Source organism: Phyllostomus hastatus, unplaced genomic scaffold, assembly GCF_019186645.2.
Source record: "Phyllostomus hastatus isolate PE091 unplaced genomic scaffold, TTU_PhHast_1.1 phas_scaffold_555, whole genome shotgun sequence".
Classification (NCBI taxonomy): domain Eukaryota; kingdom Metazoa; phylum Chordata; class Mammalia; order Chiroptera; family Phyllostomidae; genus Phyllostomus; species Phyllostomus hastatus.
This window is the reverse complement of record NW_025334036.1, coordinates 10326351-10345046: the sequence shown is the minus strand read 5'-3', so window position 1 is coordinate 10345046 and position 18696 is coordinate 10326351. Positions and strand designations below refer to the sequence as shown.

Below are 18696 nucleotides of genomic sequence, written 5' to 3'. Positions count from 1 at the left end.
TCCCTTGCCCTTCCCATCTCTCTCCACCTGTCAAATTCCAGCCAGTCTCATGTCAGATGCCACTTGTCCTGTGAAGGCTTTCATTACTTACCCATCAAAAACTACATTTCTCCTTACCCTTTGCATTGTCTGTTTAAATACCTATTAAATGATTACCTCATCAAGTGGTTATAAACTTAATAGTACATTGTTTGTAGAAAAATAAAAGGTAGCCAGGATTTAGAGACTTCTCTCAAGATCCTGTCCATTTCTGTGAAGGTGTTTTATTGCTACAGAAGCAGAAATTGGTTTGGAAATGATTTTGGTAGAAGAGGAACTTGTCTGAAATTACTTGCGCTGTACGACAGGCCTGGTTTTGGTCCCAGACTCACCAGAAGTGTCGGGTGTCCTGGGTGCTGTTTGGGACTGTGTGTGAATACCTGCAGGGGTGGGGCGTGCAGCGGGAGCCCCGGAAGGTGACACGGATGCCTCCAGCTGTGCCCGATCGCCCCCCGTCAGTGGCATCAGAAACAGCTTGTGTTTTCTGCTAAAGACAGCCTTTGATCTGACAAACTAATTTTTTTTTCTCTTGGGTCCTTGTTTTTTACAGAAACCTTGGGTATATGACCTCTGGGAGGTGTGGAACGGCTATCCCAGACAGGTGAGGACCTCTGGTACCGTCCCTCACTCCTTCAGCTGTTAGGCCCCACACGTTATTCCCTGAGTTAGGTCTGAGTCCTTCCCCTACTCTCTGTCCACTTCTGCTCAGTCCTTTGCCTCTTTCTGTGCCGGGGTTGATTCAGTCCTTATTCTTTACCTATCATTTGTCTCATTCTGTTAGTTTGTCCACAGTTAATGTAACTATGTATTTGAGTTTAAATTTACCTTCTATTTTATTTTCTATTTGTGCTACTTGATGCATTTCCTTTTTCAAATTCTCTTCTTACTTTTTTATAGGACAATCAAGTTTTTAAAATATCATTATTTCACTTCTTTTCTTATATAGCTTTTCAGTCATACATACTGTTATTTTAGTGATCATCCTAGAGATTACCATATGCATCCTTGAATATACATCTATATTAGAATTAATATAAATTAGTGTCCTTACCTCTTTCTAGTCACTATAAGGTCATTAGAATATGCCATATATCTTCCTCCTATTCCTCTTCCAAATATTTAAAACCCAGTAAGTCACTGCTATTATTGTTTTGTAAATCAGCCACATTGTCCTTTCCATGCTGTTCCTTGCATGCTGCATTTCCATGCTTCCTCCTGAAATTACTATCCTTCAGGCTGAGGAAGTCTCTCTGATTTGCTGGTCTAAAGTATTATCATTTGCCTTAAATTTTTGAAAGGATATTTTTGCTGGGCATAGAATTCTGTGTTAGTAGTTATTTTCCTTCAGCACTTTAAAGATGTCATTTTTGCTGTCTTCTGCATCCTATCGATTTCTTTAAAAAGTTAATGTTCTTTTTTGCCCTCTGGCTGATTTTAATGTTTTGTCCTTGTCTTTCAGTAGTTATAGTATGATACACATAAATGTTGGTTTTCTTTGAATTTGTCCCACTTACTGTCCATGGCACTTGTGGAATCTGTGGCTTGCTATCTTCATCCAGTTTTGGAAAGTTTTAAGGCATTACTCCTGTTCTTTTCTCTCCTCTCTTTCTGGAATTTCCGTTACGAGCGTGCTGATGCGCTAGGCCTTTGCCCCAGCTCCCATGTGTCTCTCACAGGTTTCCCAGTATCTTCCACCCTCTGGTCTCTCTGTGCCCCAGTCTATCAGGAGACGTGTCTCCACAGCTCTCTTGCATTTCAGCCTGTTGAGTGAAGTGGAACACTAACTGCCTTTTGCTCTGCACTGTTTCTTCAAGGACGTTTGCATGACAGACAGCCTTGGAAGGCAGAGATAATGTCTCCTGCTGGAGTAAAGGAGAGGCATGTTGCTGTCCGTTAGAAAAGAGTCAGGTCCCCAAGTGCAGGGTTTCCTCTGGTGACACTCCTCACTGCATGTGCAGGCGTCATCTGACCCTCTTCGCTTAGCCCTGTGGGAACTCGGATGAGAGAACTGGCCCAAATATCGATAACTTATTACTGTGAATAATAAACTTTTAAATTTGTGATTCAGAAGTCTCATATCTTCTCCCAGCATCTGTGAAACTTGGACAAGGTAACTTGCAAGTAAGGAAACATCTCAGACCCTTCACAGTTCTGGATGTTTTCTGCTTTCATGTCCTCCAGTTCACTGGTGCTTTTTTCAGCAGTGTCTAATCTGCTGTGATATATATCTTCTGAGTTCTCAATTTTAGTTACTGTATTTTAAAGTTCAGAAATTTTTATTTAATTATTTTTTATTAATGCCCATTATCTGTTGAAAATGTCCACCTTTTAACCAAATTTTAAAGTTATTTTAAAGTCCAAGTCTGATAAATCCAATATCTTGATCATCTGTGGATCTGTTCTCTTTCTTGTCATCTTATGCTTGATAACTTTTGATTGAATAACTTGGCTTTGGAGTTGTTGTTTACCAAATTATTCTTTTAGAATAATAAAATGCCTGAAAACATTATCTCCAGTTCCTTCTTGGAAGCTGAAATGTAAAGCATCATTATTTGGGGGAGTTTTATATCAATAGGGATAAACAATAGTTTTATCCTTAAAATGAGTTAAATGACATTAAAGTGAATACTCTCATTTTTCTCAGCCCTTGCTGCCGTCCCAGTACTGGTACTACATTTTGGAGATGGGGTTTTATTGGTCTCTCTTATTTAGCCTGAGCTCTGATGTCAAGAGGAAGGTAAGTGTGTCATTTACAAAACTACTTTATCCTTTTTTTTCCCCAAAAGTGTTATCCCCTGCCCCAAATCCCAGTCTTTAAATAGTATTTCATGTGTGTTGAGTTTCAGTTCATAGCTTGTTTGATTTTTGTAGCCTTGGTAAGTATTTGTAGTGAAACATTATAGAAACATTAACTTTGAAGCTAATTGAGTCATTTTCTCAAGGGATAGATTTGAAAAAAATACTGAGGTAGTTGATCCTGTAATGATTTTGGTCTTTTGTAATCCTTTGAGGCAATAAAAAAAAAAGCTGATTTTTCTTTATCATTTTCTTTATGCACTGAGTACTTTTTCAAAAATTAAATGCAGCCCTGACCGGTGCAGCTTAGTTCGTTGGGCATCCTCCTGAAAAGTGAAGGGTTGCCGGTTCAGTTCCCGCCAGGGCGCATGCCTTGGGTCCCCGGTTGGGAGAGGCAATGGATGGATGTGTCTCCCCCTCACTTTCTCCCTACCTTCCCCTCTCTCTAAAAATACATAAATATTAAAAAATTACAAAATTAAATGCACCTACATGGCATATGTTGGTAAACACATGTCTTCAGAGAGCTAACACTACCAGGAGTTGGGTAAAGCATAGTCTCTGGGTCCAGAACGCCTGGGTTCAAATCCCTGGCTTGCCCACTCACTAACGTCTCAAGCTAGTTGGTGAACTCCCTAAACCGTAGCATGGAGCTAAAAATAGTCCCGATGTCTTCTGGTTGCTGTCAGGATTAAGCAAGTTAAATCACATGAAGCACCTCCTGGTAGACAGTACGTGCTCAGTAAGTTAGACTGTTATCATCCACATGTTCACTCTGTTACTTTGGCTGCCAGGAAACCTCGATCTTTACGTGTTTTACAAAACATCGTTATTGAAATATTCACACGGCATACAATTCATCCATCCGAAGTGCAGAATTCAGTGGTTTTGAGCATAGTCACAGCGTTCTGCGATCACCACCACAGTCCGCTTGAGAACGCTTGAGAACACTTTCATGACCTCCAAGACAGATTCCTTCAGCAGGCAGTTCCCGTTTCTTCCAGCGTCCCCAGCCCTGGGCAACAACCACTAATCTCCTTTTTGTCCCTATGGATTATCTCTTCTGAGCATTTCATATAAATGGAATCACACAGTATGTGTTTTTTTTTTTTTTTGTATCTGGCTTCTTTCACTTAGCATAATCTTTTCAGAATTCATTCATATTGTAACATGTGTCAGTATTTCATTTCTTTTTTTTAAATAGTCCTTGTGTGGGTATAGTGCGCTTTGTTTATTTGGTTATTAGTGATGAATTAGTGACTTGGGTTGTTTCCACATTTTTGGCTATGGATAAAGCTTCTATGAACATTCATATATAAGGTTTTGCATAAGCATATGTTTTTATTTCTCTTGGGTACATACCTAAGAGTGGCAATGCTGGGCTGTATGGTCATTTTATGTTTAACCTTTTGGGATCTGCCAGACTACTTAACAAAGCAACCATGCCATTTTACATTCCTCACAGCAGTATATAAGCATTCCAATTTCTCCACATTCCTGCCAACACTTGTTATTGTTTATCACTTTTACTTTAGCTGTCCTGGTGGGTGTGAAGTAGTATCTCACTGTGGCCTCAATTTGCATTTTCCTGATGGCTAATGAGGTTGAGCATATTTTCATGTGCTAATTGGCTATTTGTACAGCTTCTCTGCAGAAAACCTTTGAGTTTTTATGCTCAGTTGTGGTAGTCTTCCTTAGCCTAGATTTACTGATGTAGTGATTCACGTTCATTGGTTACTTCTTTCATATGCAGCACCTCCTTCTGTAATGGATGTGTGGTTGTGTTACACGTCTTTTTTCCCTTGTTGGAATTAGACATGAATAAACTATCGGTGTAAATGTGCACAGGAATATGCTGACGTGTATACATATATGCAGAGTGGGGCAGTGGGGAGGACAGCGGATAGTAGAGCGTAGCTGACAGCAGGTCAGTGCCCTCTCCGAGCTCAGTGACTTCATCAGTGAGGATAGTTCTTGTCCTATCTGCCTCCCAAGGATTGTGTTTAAGAATTAAGGTGAAAGTATCTGACAAATATCAAAACACACAAATGTAAGTTATTAGTTTTAAGCTATTATTATTATTATTAGCCCTTCCAGTGATTGGGAAATAACTGCATTTTCTTAATGGTTCCCATTTTCCCCTCATTATGTAGGATTTTGTAGCTCATGTCATCCACCACCTGGCTGCTATTAGTTTGATGAGCTTCTCTTGGTGTGCTAATTATATTCGCAGTGGGACCCTGGTGATGATTGTGCACGACGTGGCCGATATCTGGCTGGAGGTAAGTGTTCACCGTTGAAACGCTGATAACAATAGGACTTCCTGGGTTTCTGTGATTCCTCACAGGGAGAATTGTCTCTGAGTGATTTAGCAGGGCTCTCTGTCCTGAAGACACCCCAAGTCCACAGATGTGGCTAGGCCCCCAGATCTTAAAGTTCAAAGAAATAAAACCTTTAGATTTTCATTTCCACCTCTTGTTCTTCATGGTCCTTGACAGGGAGGTTCATTTGTGGGACTCCACTTAAGGAAGTTGTATGCAGAGAGTAGCTCAGGAAGTAAGCTAAGCTATTTGAAGATGGAATGAGTTTTAATTTTTAAAAAGGAAAACTTGGACTCATGGCACTATGGATTCTTCACGCTGGATGGACAGCACCATGTACTCGCTCAAGTCAAAGATGAATACCACTGGATGCTCGCACTGCCCTGCTCTGATGATCCTCCAGCTTCGTGAATGAAAGCTGTTACTTAAGCAACATTTTATTTTCTGAGTAAGGAATGTTTGGGAGCAGTGGATATTAAAACGAGAGTCTTCCTAATCCCAAACCACACAAATCTGAGGGACAAAGCAAAACTAGGATTATTTTCTCTACCCATTCTGTTAGGTGCCAGTCCCTGCAGACCCTGAGGGGAGACCCAGTGATCCCCTTAACTGCCAGCTCTCCTGCTGCTCTTAGGGCCGCATTTCCCAGAGCCCCTTGATTCGTCGTTTCAGTATACCCCTTTACAAGGAGGCCAGGGAAAATGATGCTAACCCATTCAGCATTCAGAAGTGCCTCTTGAAGAGCGAGGAATGGGATATAGGTTGATGTGGAAGAAATGAAATTAAAGGTAGTAGGATCTTCTTCTCGATCTGGGTTCAGCAGACTATTTGGAATAGGGCCAGAGAGTAAACCTCACTCTGTACCACATAGGATTTCTTGTCACATACTTTTCTTTCCCTTTTTTTGGTCTTTTCTTATATTCCTTAAAAAATGTGAAAACCATTTTCACCTCAAGAGCTGACCAGCTTTAGCTCATAGACCGGACTGTGTTCTAGACATAACAAGAAGTCATTTGCAGCCATTTCAAAGCAACTGGCTACTATTAAAATACTAGCTGTGTAGAGCATTTTGTTTCTGGTGTGTAATTGTAATTAGGCATGTAAATCCTATTCTGAAGGTCAAGATGATTACATTTGCTTCAGGCAGCAAATGGCTTAGCAAAAGAAGGATCGTGCCAGTTTTTCCATGTGTTTTCCTCTGAATGTGGCCACCTCTGTTTTAATTACCCCCTTCTCTGATCATATCTCAGGAACCCTGCCTGAAAATTAAGACCACATTGGCCATAACTTAAGATTTTTTTGCTACTCTGTTGCTTCTAAACCCTCCAGTTCAGTTGCCTTTGGTGTCTGTCCACTGTAACAACAGCTCCGCTGTGTTATTCGAAGGGAGTTAGACATCGGAAGTGGGAATGAGCCTAGGGTTGTCCCTGCCAGCCCTCCCCCACCCTGCCTCTGACACCACGAAACTCCTTAGGCAACTGGGCAAGGCACGTGACGCTTTGCATTCTGTCCTCAGCTGTAACAGGAGAAGCCACATCTGACCCTTAGGGTATGTTGTCAAGGTTAGCTCACTTCTGTTAGAAAATGCTCTTAGGACCTTAGGTAAAAAATGAAGAAAAATGAAATGTCAAATTCAGAGGTCCCTTTGTGGGTAAACTATGACAGCAATTTCATGTTGTTAATGATCATGAATCATTCTTGATTCACAAGTCAGGATCTAAACTTGAGGTTCAGTGAGCAAGGCCAGCACCTTCCATCGGCTGGTGGTAGAGACAACATTAAGTAGTGGCATGGGGCCTGTTTTTTTATATTCTCCAGAGGTGCCTATTCCACAGCTTCCTCGAATAGTTCTTTTTTTTTAAATGTTTGTCCTCACAGTCAAGTTCTAATTGAACCCAGACATGGTACAGCTTTTGCCCCTGTGTAGACCTTCCTAGGGATGCAGACTATTAATCTTTCATATCCCTCAAGACAGTTGGTGGGCCCTTTCTTAGCTTGTTCTTTGCAAGGAAAAACAGCCTCAACATCTACCATTTTTTACTCATAAGTGGCCTTTTTCCTTCTTCATGCATCTTCTTGCTCCTCTCTAATTGTCCACATGTTCAAGTTTAGATCCAGAGCCCAGCGCTTTAACAGTATCCTGACTGATGCACAGCAGAGGAGATGGGTCACTGTCTTGGATCCACCTTTGCACAGTCAGAATAGACTATGTGAGTGTTTGCCCAAAAGAGTGCTGTCTGGCCCTGCACATATCTAGCTGTGCACCCTGGCCTGGCCTCTGATGCTTCAAACAGCTCCCTACTCCAGCCCACCACTCACTCTAAACTTCTGGCCTTTCTCTCATACCCATCTTCCACCCACCTGGCATATTAGCCTTCTATCTCAGGAACTGAGACTACATTCCCTTTTGGGCAGTGTGCCAACCCCACAGTCCAATCACATCCTTACCCCATGGTTAAGAATAGAAAAGTATGGAAATTGCAGTGCAATGCAAATCCTTTTTAAAGTGTAGAATTCTCATCAATTAACCTTCTAAGGCCACATTAAATAACCCTTTCTATAATTCTCTTTGTTCAAGAGAGATGATAGGAGCAGTATAGACTAGCATAAAGTAAGAAGAGAAAATCAAGCACTTGAAACTGGATTTCAACCAGGACAAGACCCAGGAGTTGCCTCCCATCTGCCTGAAAGCAGCTGCCTCATTGGCAGCGTGCCCAGCTCAGCCAGGCCTTCCCTGTGCCCCAGCCTCTTTTCAGCCCTGCCCACCTCCCCGTTCAATGGAGAAATGAAATAGATGCCCCAATAAAAGGCATGCTAACTTGTAGTGCTGCTGAAAGATGGGGGTAATATATTTTCACCTTTTTTTAACATTGTGTTATGACCAGATAAAGAGAAGAGTGACCCAGTTTTATAGTGGATCCATCAGTCAGCTGTAAAAGTCGTCCATGTCACAGATCTTGTGTCGTCTCTCTCCCCAGTCACACATGCCCAATTGTTTTGAAGCAAATCCCAGATAGTATACCCTTTATAAATGTTCAATTTAAGAAATTTGTACTAATGTCACTGTGTCTGAATACAATTTCTTTGTCTGCTTTCAGTCTGCTAAGATGTTTTCTTATGCTGGGTGGAAGCAAACCTGCAACATCCTGTTTTTCATCTTTTCTGCAATATTTCTCATCAGCCGCCTCATCGTTTTTCCCTTCTGGTGAGTAGACAAGAGGCTGCGTCCTGCCTTTGGTCCCTGTGCTGAGGTGGCGTCGGCATGCTGTTAAAGTCGGAGCATTGCCCTCTCCTTCATTGATCTCCAGCTATTTGTGCCAAGTTCAGATGGAGAAAAGAATGTGAAGGGGGGCATTTTTATATGTAATTAAAACAAAACCTTCCACTGTGGAAAAGGCTTTGACAAAAGGAGATGGGAACTGTGTAACCGAAAGGGTAAGCAGCAACTCTTACTCTCCATCTTGTTTCATAAACATGGGTCTGTCTTGTGATTAACAGCTTTTCCAGTTATTCCAGTGAAAGGTCATTGGCCAATTATCAGCTCTTTGAAAGAAAGGCATGTTCTGTGTTCTAATTACAGTAATTAATAACCACCAGGAATTGTATACCAGTCACTGGGTTAGGCCTTTTTATGTCTTGGCACTGGTCTACACAATGAATCAAAGGCAGGTATTATCATTCACAGTTCATGGATGAGGAAACTGATACTCATTTTATTCTCCATGATTACTGGTCCTAGCAATGGTTTGCATATCACTTTCATACTGATTGGTTTTTGTTCAGCCTGTTGATTTTCTTGATCCAAGGGCTGGCAATGAAGAATCTATATTGTGACTTCCCTGACAATCATTCCTTTGGCAAACATAATTTTACATGTGTTAACTGACAGAAACCAGGGGGAGAAATGTGAGGAAGCCTTTGATGGTTTGGAAGGGACAGTATATAACCAGCTGTAGTTTGGGGCTGTCTAGGAGTTTCATATCGTCTCTACAGAAAAATTGGTGCTACTGAAGATCCTAATAAGTTCCAGGGGAAAGCGATAGAGATCCAGGTTCCAGGCCAGATTCCTGGTGGATGTACAGCACCCTGGACAACTAGCCCGGGGAAGTCTGGTCAGGGATGTCAAAGCGTGCTGCCCTTCCTATGGAAGCCAGCTGCGTTCTTTAAACGAGGACGGGGTGTCTTGATTAGACATTTTCTGAGGGGAGAAGCAGAGTGCTGTGGTCAGGTTCACGGATGCAAGTCAGTCCTGAATCAAACCCTGGCTCTACACTCACTGCCCATGTGATCTCAGGTGGGTTAGATGACTTCTCCATGCCTCGTTTTCTCTTCTGTAAAATGGAAATCAGGGCTGTCATGAGTCTTAGCTGAAGTAATATGTATGAAATAGCTTCAAACAGTGTTTGTAACATAGTAGGAACTCATAAGTCAGCTATTATAATTAAAATTATTAATGAGTCTTTTAGACTTTGGAGTTTCACCTGGAATCAGATTTCTGAGATGCATGTGTATTATACTCTTCTTGGTCAGTGAATCACATTACCATCACTTTTGCTTTGGCTGAGCGAAATGTTTGTGAAATCAGAAAATTGTACAGTAGTGATTAATGGTGGGATTAGCATTGGCGTACAGGTAACAGTTGAGATCTGGCTTTTCAGTGTGACTTTCATGGGCTCTGTGTCCTGGATTTGCCCACCGATGGCTCCTCTTTTGTTCCACATGTTCCAGCTGAGTGACTGTAGCTGCATAACAAACCATCTGAAAACAGTGGCTTAAGACGATGGTGAGCAAACTTTTTCTGTAAAGGGCCATAGAATAGCAATTTTAAGGCTCCGAGGGCCACATATGGTCTCTGTTGCATATTTTGCTTTGTTTTGTTTTGTTTCTTTTAAAATGTGCCAAACCCAGCTTAGCTCATAGGCTGTAGAAAAATGGGTTGCAGGCCCAATTTGCCCACAGTTCATAGTTTGCAGACCTCCCTCTTAAAACTATAACGTTTATTGATTATTATTATCCCTTATGGTTCTGGGAATTGACTGGCCTCAGCTACATGCTTTTCATTCATGTGGTTACGGTTGGATGGTGGCTAGGAAGTCAGCTGAAATTTTCATGAAGGCTTCCTCACTCACACGGTGGAGGTAACACATAAAATCCACTGGCTGATGCTGATTGTCGGTTCGGGCGGACAATCCGCTGGGATACCTGCTCACGGCCCCGCCGCTGGCCTGACCTCCTCATAGTGCGGCAGCTGGAATTCCAGGTGATCAGCTTGAGACACAGCTAGGCAGACGCTGTCTCTCTTTTTATAGCCTTGGTCACAGCCAGTCACTTGCAACCTGGTTTTTTCTTCATTGGATCCAGGTCAGTAAGGCCAGCTCATGTTTAAGGGAAGGGGAATTAGACTTCATTTTTTGATGAGAATAGTTTCAAAGAATTTGTGAACATATTTTAAAAGCACACATCATGGAGCTGTCAGTCCAGGGAGCTCTTTGAGAGGCTTCCAAGTATTGCTGTTGTGGTTGACTTTTGATCTAGCAATGAGGGACACTCACCTCAGACTTCCCCATGACTTCTCGAAATCCACAAGCAAGCTTACTCTGGCCCAGCAAACACCTGAACTGCATGTTGGGGTTGAGTGACTGTAGAGGTGCGTGTTCCTTTCCCACATATCCTTTACTTTAAAAATCCTACACTGAAGAACTCGTTCTCCTGCCAGCATTTCTGGGTTTCAGTGAAAATCAGTCACGTGTACGTGGCATTTTCTTGATCTTGATACTTTGCGGAATTCAGAGAGCAGCCCATACCACTGGTTGCTGTCTTCAGGGAGTGAGTTGGATTGCGAATGAACCAGTATTAAAAGACTTGACTGTAAAAATTTTTTGCCGGTAAAAATTTTTCTGTACTGACATTGGCTGATCTGCATTATTTGGAAGGTTGAAGAAAACCTCACCAAGCTATTAGAAGTTTGAGAGATGTTTTCAATGTTTTTTTTAAAGAATCAGTTGCAGTATATTGCTCTAGCTTAAATATCTTTCCATAAGCTTGAACATGTTACATAATCATCTTGTGATGCCAAAGAGGAAAAGTCGGTTCCTTGTTGCTAGCCTGTTCCAACAATCTGTCTCGATCTTGTAACTTTGCACACTCATTTTTCAAGGGTCTTTTATTGGTCCAGATTTGTTGGAATTTGCTATGCAGCAAACAATGTGCAGATGATAGACCTCTGTCAGGGTTCAGGCATTTTAGAGGTGCGGTGGGAGGCAGTTAGCATTCTAGTTGCTCTGTTCTTCCTGAATGCCGCCTTTGCACATTTGCGGGTGAGATAAAGGGTTGAATGGGGAGAACGCTGACCTGTCTGAAATTCTTCCGGAAGCTTTGAGAGAAAGAACTGGAGTTTGTACATTCTACTTGCCTTTTCCTTCCTTTGGCTCTTCCTTCATTCCCCCAGCCTCAAGTACATTTGCTTTCCTGTGGTACGCTTCCTTTTGTGTTGGTACCACTGTGTCCCGTCTTTTCCTCTCCTGCTCTTCATAGGATTTTATTTAGCCAGTTCTCAGTCAGGGTCTGCAGGAGTTAATGACACTGATTTTCTGAACGTTGTCACTCTCAACATTAGGCAGAGATTCCAGTTGGCATTGTCTGAATTGCTTTGTTCGAAACACCTGGTTACCCCATTTGTTTGCATTTTTATTCAAAAGTGTTTAAATGTCAGTCTTATATTTTTCACACTGTATTCCAAACTATTATTTTTAAATAGTGACTTCTATATTTTTAAACTACTGGATGTGTTGGGGGGGCTCCGCCCGCAGGGCGATGAGAATAAGTCTACCAAGACATGATCTGCTTGGGGAGGAAAGGTGGCCTATCTCTTGAAGGAGAAGGACCAAGAGCCTTTTCCTCAATGACTTTTATTGGGTTCATTTACACAGGAATTCAGGTAAAGCTCATTACTGATTGCCAGGAAGTATGGATCAAGCAATAGAGAACAAGGAACTCTGAGGGCCTATTTTGAGTCAGGGTCAGATAGCTAAAGAGCTGTAAAAAACTTTAAGGAACAAACTTACTTCTTCCTTGGACCCTTATCATTTAATTGAGAGCATTCTAAACAAAGCAGGTTTCACAGGATTTTACATATTCTTACTTAGGCCTCATCACCCCAGGGAACCCGCCCTTTGTAGCCCAGGGCTGTACCACCCTCTGTCATTGTTTCAGGCTTAGGTGGAGCAAGGGAAGTAAGGCAGCCAAGAGATTAGGAGATTTTCTCACAGACAATGAGGTCTCAGGCTATGTCAAAGCCAAGGGGTGAAGGTCCATCACCCCCTTTTGCTATAGCCCTCAAGTCCTTCCTTGGGGGCCTCCCATGTGATCATGCTTGTCTTAGATCATTCCCCCCTTGGGGAATCTTACCCATCATTGGCTAACCGACCACGCATTGGGGGCCAGTTATGGATGAAGTAGCAGAAGCAGTGCTCCTGCCAGGGAGATAAGCCTGTCTCCTTGGTGGTTTATGGTCCAAGGTCATTCCCTTAGCCTTGGCGGGGGTTACAGCTTCTGATGCCAGGCAGGGCGGTTCCCAACATGGATGTATTTATCTACTTACACAAATGCTGTCTGAAAATCATTAGTCTAAAAATGACCTATGGAAGGTTGGGAATGACTCCTGACGGTTTTCCTCCGTAAATGACAAGAACGGGTAGCAGTCCCATCCAAGCTGGCCCATCGCAGGGAAGGACCGCTCCCCTTCAGCTGAAGGGGGCAGGCGGCAGTGCTGGATCATCGCTTCCTCTCTCGGACTCATCCCAGCTCACTTCCTACCCTGCAGGAGTTCATAATGGCGTCAGTAGGGACCTTTGTGTCTGCTACTTTATCTGTATATTGGAAGACTGTTAATACTGACCTGGTTTTTTAAAATTTTATTTTCCGAAAAGAAGCAAAGTCTTCTGCAGCTGTGAATAATACCCAAGTCCCTAGCTCCAATGGTAGATACACTTGTGGGAACTTTATTTTCCCCACCACTGGTTCGCTGGACTGCAGGCTTCAGCTCTTACCCTGGGAAGCTTCGTGTGAAAGGGGATTCTGTGGGTGATGAGAACATACAAATATTTGGACTGGCCATCAGGGAAGACGACAGTTTTAAGGAGAGAAAGACAAGACCAAGTTGAAAGTTCACCTGACATTCATCAGGAGACTAGAGTGAGGACACCACGGACCATTTCTAGTCTTGTAAAGCCTGGGCCTTGGTGCTGATGACAAGTCAGGGGCAGAGCATGGTCTTGTGGTGCCACGGTCGCCCCCATGACCCTCCCGGGGTGGTGCAGGGCCCAGTGTATAGTCACCCGAGGGAAGGAGGGGCTTGCGCACCGAGAGAATGGCTCCATGGAAGCTGGGCGGCTCCCTGGAGCCACCACTGCAGATGCGTATCTTAGAACCAGACTTTCCAGTGGCACGCCTCGTGAAGGAGACGGTGAATTCACCGCGCGTGTTTGCTCAGTGTCTCGTCCCACACTGCGTCCTCAGTAGAGCTCCTCCCCACACACCCCGTGCTTGGCCCTCCTGCTGTTCATGCTGTCATAAAGGACAGCTGTGGCAGTCGTTCTCCTCCACCCATAGCGTCGTAGGGTGGGGGACTTTATTCACAAGGTCATCCAGTTCCTTCGCTCATTTAGGTATTTGGAAATAATTTCAAACTTGCAGGGTAATTTCAAGAGTATCATGGAGAACTCTTACACATGCCTTTTACCCAGGTTTACCAGTTAGCATTTTGTCCCGTTTGCTTTGTCATTCCTGCGCTTTGTCTCTCTCAGCATGCACACACACACTTTTCTAAACCATTTGATAGTTGCAAACATCATGTCCTTTTAGTCCCAAATACTTCTGTGTTATTTCTGAGGACAAGGCCATTCTTTTACAGAGCTGCAGTCTAGCTCTCCGTTTCAGAAAGCGTGGCAGTCTGCCATTTGTCTTCCAGTTCCGTCCGGTGATCCAAGGATGTCTTCTACTGCTCTGTTCCCTCACCACCAGATCTGGCCTAGGACCAGAGCAGAGTCGATTGTCACTCACCCGGAGCAGTGCTTGCTTGCTCCTTCTTTGCCTTTCATGTCCTCGACACTGTGGAAGCATTTGGTCCCCCTATTTGTTGTCAGGTGAAGAGTTAACATACCCCTAGGGCCACACAGCTAGTTATGAAAGAACCAAGACTAGAAATAGGACATTGGGAAGACAGAACAGATATATTTCAAATTAAACTACTAGTTTGGATGATTAAGAGCAGGCAGCATTTGCCCTTCCTAAGTTTTTAAAGTTTTCTTCAACTGCATGGCCACTTTGAAATATAAGACGCATCTATAATAGAAAGTAAGCAATCACTCACGTGTAGAACCAGTATTTGTTATCCTGAAATGGCTTGGTGTGCACACCTGCAGTTAGCAAGGAAAAAAGACCTTTACCTTCGTTTTCATTAGAAAAATACAACTTTTTGGTGGCTGCCTTTCCTAGCGCAGCAAAATCAACTACCATGTATACCAGTGGTGTGACTTTTTAACAAACCATCTGAACTCCAGTGGTTGAAAGAGCAAAGATGGGAAACAAAACCAAAAACACAGAAAAGGCCAACGGAGCTGTGCAGCCCATGGACACTGTCTCCATGTGGGCAGATCAAAGGCCACGGACAGAGCAGAATGGCTCCAGGAACCGAGTACAGCAGGCAGTCTGTTGGCCTTCTCTGTGAAAGGGGACATTCATGCGGCCTGTAAGGTAAATGAGTGTGCAGGTGTCGGTGTGCTCACACACGTGCCTGCACACACTGTGCATGTCAGTTAGGGACCCAATCACAAGGGCAGATGAGTTTCCTTCGTGTCCCCATTCTTCTTTTAGCAAGAGAAGAACTCAGGATTGAGAGACTGGGCCATCCCTTTGTGAGGACACTGAGACCCATAGACAGAGGTCCTGAAAATGCCCCTGCAGTAACCCCATAACCTGCTGTCCCCAGGATCACAGGGGCTGCTCCCTTCTGAGCCCCAGGGAGCTTCCACTTGTTGAAGCTCCTCCCTTTCTGTCCTCCTACAGCACGTGCTCAGGCAGCACAGGGTCCCCGTTTCTTCTGAGTCTGCTCTTCCCCTCCAGCGGCTTCCTTCGTTTCCCCATGAAGCCGAAAATCCAGCCAGTTCTGCAGCGCTTTCCTGGGTGTTGCTCTTCCAGCATTATTCATGCAGCACTCTGCCATAGGGAAGGGGGCGGTAGTGAAAAGTAGTTGTTGCCGTGGTGATAGTGATCGTAATACTACCGTCCCCCCATGTCCACAGGGGTAGCTTCCAGCCCCCAGTAGATGCCCTGAAAGCATGGATAGTGCTGAACCCTATTTACCCTGTGTTCACAGGGGGTTCATTGAAACTCTTTCATGAATTGCTGGTGGCCTTATAAATTGTTATAGTCTTGAAAAAATTTATGGCAAAGCCTTAATAGCTTTTAATATACACCTTGAAACAGTAATCTCACATTTAGAAATACACACTTCTAAAGAAGTGACTTTCACTTTGGGAAAGACTTATATATACCAGTAGGTTCAAAGAATGTGAAATGATTTTGATTTACAGCTAAATGAAGTTGAACATGAAGTCCCACACATGTGACTTTTACCATAGTGACAAACGTCTTTAGAGGACGATCCCCGTGCTGATGAGGGTGAGAAAGGGCTGCATTGTCGTGCGTTGCTGGCGCAGGGCCACACTGCCACCCCGGAACAGGTTTCAGTTTCTTGTGAAGTTCAGGGTAACACCCAACACTTCCACCCCGTGTATTTACCCTCGAGAAATGAACACTTGTGTTCACACAAACACCTGGGCATGAGCATTTACAGCAGTTTTATTCATAATGCGAAAAAGTGGAAACAATGCAGATGCTCTTCAGTGGGTGAATAGATAGGCAAACTGTGGTATGTCCACAAAGATGGAAAACCACTCAGTTTCCAAAAGGAGCATGCTACTGATACCCTGCACGAATCTCAGAGGCTCTGTGCCGAGTGAAAGAAGGCCATCTCAACGCTGACACATTGTATGTTCCATTTATACGGCCTTCTTGCAAAGGAAAAATTAAAGGGACAGAGGGCAGATAAGTGCTTGCCAGTTGTCAGGCATGGGGGGCATGACCACACAGGGAGAGCACAGGGTCTGGGGGGTAAGGGGCCTGCTCTCTGTCCCGACTGCACAGATGTACGCCTGTGTTACAGATCGTAGAGCTGCACACCAAAAAACAATCCATTTTTCTATGTGTTATTTTAAAAATGAAATTAAAATAAATATATATAGGATAAAACTGAAAGATCATGCACAAAAATTATAATGCTATTTGCTTAAAATAATGTCATCATAGGTTACTTCCTTTTTATTTGCCCAATTTTGTATGAATAAATTATTTTTAGAATTAGAATAAAATGCTCACAAACAAACCTATCCAAGAACCATAAAACCTCAGTAGTGCTTTAAGTCTGGGGAGGAAATGGGCAGCCCTTCATGTGGCAGCAGCACCTGAAGGCGCAGTGTGTCCGGGGTCATCACAGCCAATTCACACTGGGTCCAGGAGTTGGTTTATGAAATTAATAAAGTATGTGGTTCACTTTAGGAAGTGGAAGTGATAGTAGAAATTTTGCTTCTTTAAAAGCCTCTTTTATCTGGAAAACTTACTTTTGTGGAATTCCCTTTTCACCTTTGATGCCAAATAAATGAGATAAGGCAGTGATCAGCCCATGTAAGCATGCATTATCCTGTTTGTTCTGCACATCTGGGAAGGTGAGCAGGGTGCTCTTCTGTTTGCAAAGAGGAAGCCGAGGTACAGGATTCTTGGAGTGAAGGCCGTGTGGCTATAAAAATTCCATTTGCTTTAACTTTTCTCCCAGGAGGCAGGCTGTACTTTTTTTTGTGGCTTGCCAATAATGATATAAAAGTTAATATTATCATATTGTTTTCTATTGAGAATTTCCTGGACATCATTAGAAATGAAATAGATGTTGCATGCCTTGGGAGGAAAAGTATCTGCTTTCTCACGGAAAATTCACAAGTACTTGGACTACAATGAAATGCTCTCATCTGTTTGGTTTTTCAGGATTTTATATTGCACGCTGATTATACCTCTGCACTACCTCGATCCCTTCTTTTCATACATCTTCCTCAACCTGCAGCTCATGGTCCTGCAAGTCCTTCACCTGTACTGGGGTTACTTCATCCTGAAGATGCTCAAAAGATGTATATTCATGAAGGTAAGGGTGGTGCAATTCTTCCTGCTCTGAACAGGTCGGCTCCAGTGCCGGACTGAAGGTGCGGCCCAGACCGAGGACCAGTGTACTTAACGTACAGTTAACCAGAACTCTTTTTCTCGTTGATTTGATCATCATTAGTAACTTTTAAAATTTAGCTAGATTTTTCATTAAGTACATCTCTAAGGTGCTTTTAAGAAATTGCTTTTATTAGAGGACAAGTTATTTTTTAAAATATTTTTTATCTACATGTTGATTGCTGCTTTAAAAAATTGTCTTAACGAGTCTCCTTTGGCTCTAGTTCAGGACAAGCTTTCTGGTGGTAGTTGAGCAATGTTGTACAGCCGTATGTTTACCTTTGCTGAGCATCTAATGTGCATATAACATTCTCCCCCTGGATTTTCTCCTCTCTGAAACATTGGGTACCATCTGGCTATACGCATTCTGAAAATGTCTTTTTTCCTAAATAACAAATTGCTAATACGCTTTAGACAGTATATGGGTTTCTTGTTTATTTGTTTTGTTTTGAATTCAGCTCTGGATTTTCATTTCAGAACAGGGAAGGGGGGCTTGAGAAATGAGTAAGACACAATCCCTGACATTGGGGAGCAGCCCAGCATCTAGTGGGGAAACACCTACTAGCAGCTACCTACCTTGTTCAGAACACCCTGTGCTGAAGAGAGGTTCTGGAGACCTGCTGTGGAAGATGAAAGAGAGATCGACCCAAGGGGCTAGGGAAAGTTTCACTGAATAGATGGAACTTGACTTGAGCCGTTAAGGCAAGTAAAAAAAAAAATCAGATCACAGCTTCTCTGTGTGTGGAAATCCTACATCTCCAGATCTGAAGGATCTTTCAAGGTGAAAGCTACAGCTGGCCCATTTTCAGGGGTTACCATCTTTGTGTAATGCAGCATTGTATTACCATCAGAATGAGTGACTTGTGGTTAATGGACATGCTGGTAATTTCTCTTATGAGGTCATTTTTGATCGACTCTCGGATTAATTCCTTTTCCTACTGTATGTAGTAAGTGTGTCTCAATGATCATTGAGGAGTTGACAGTGAATTGGTCATTGACCTTCTGCCATGTCTTAGCTTCTAGATCTAGACAAAGGAAATTAGGCTACGTCTCAAACCAAATCCTGAAAGCTGGGTGTTTTTTTAAACTAAATTACTGTCCAGAGTCTGTTTTCCTGAGAGTAGACTCTCCATTAGGGTTGGAGTGCCAAGAAAAATTTTCATTGACTGATTCTAGTTTATTAATATTCTAAATAGCTTTCCTATGATCTCTGCCA

At 42.9% G+C, this 18696-nt stretch overlaps 1 protein-coding gene across 1 annotated transcript in view; it reads left to right on the top strand.

Annotated features, from left to right (window-relative positions):
* CERS3 (ceramide synthase 3) overlaps nucleotides 1–18696 on the top strand; it is an 80911-nt gene that overhangs the window by 43023 nt on the left and 19192 nt on the right. The window contains exons 7-11 of the mRNA XM_045825020.1: nucleotides 590–640; nucleotides 2684–2776; nucleotides 4989–5117; nucleotides 8255–8361; nucleotides 17253–17406. Of these exons, the coding sequence (XP_045680976.1) occupies nucleotides 590–640; nucleotides 2684–2776; nucleotides 4989–5117; nucleotides 8255–8361; nucleotides 17253–17406 (534 nt within the window). The remainder of the gene's footprint in view (nucleotides 1–589; nucleotides 641–2683; nucleotides 2777–4988; nucleotides 5118–8254; nucleotides 8362–17252; nucleotides 17407–18696) is intronic.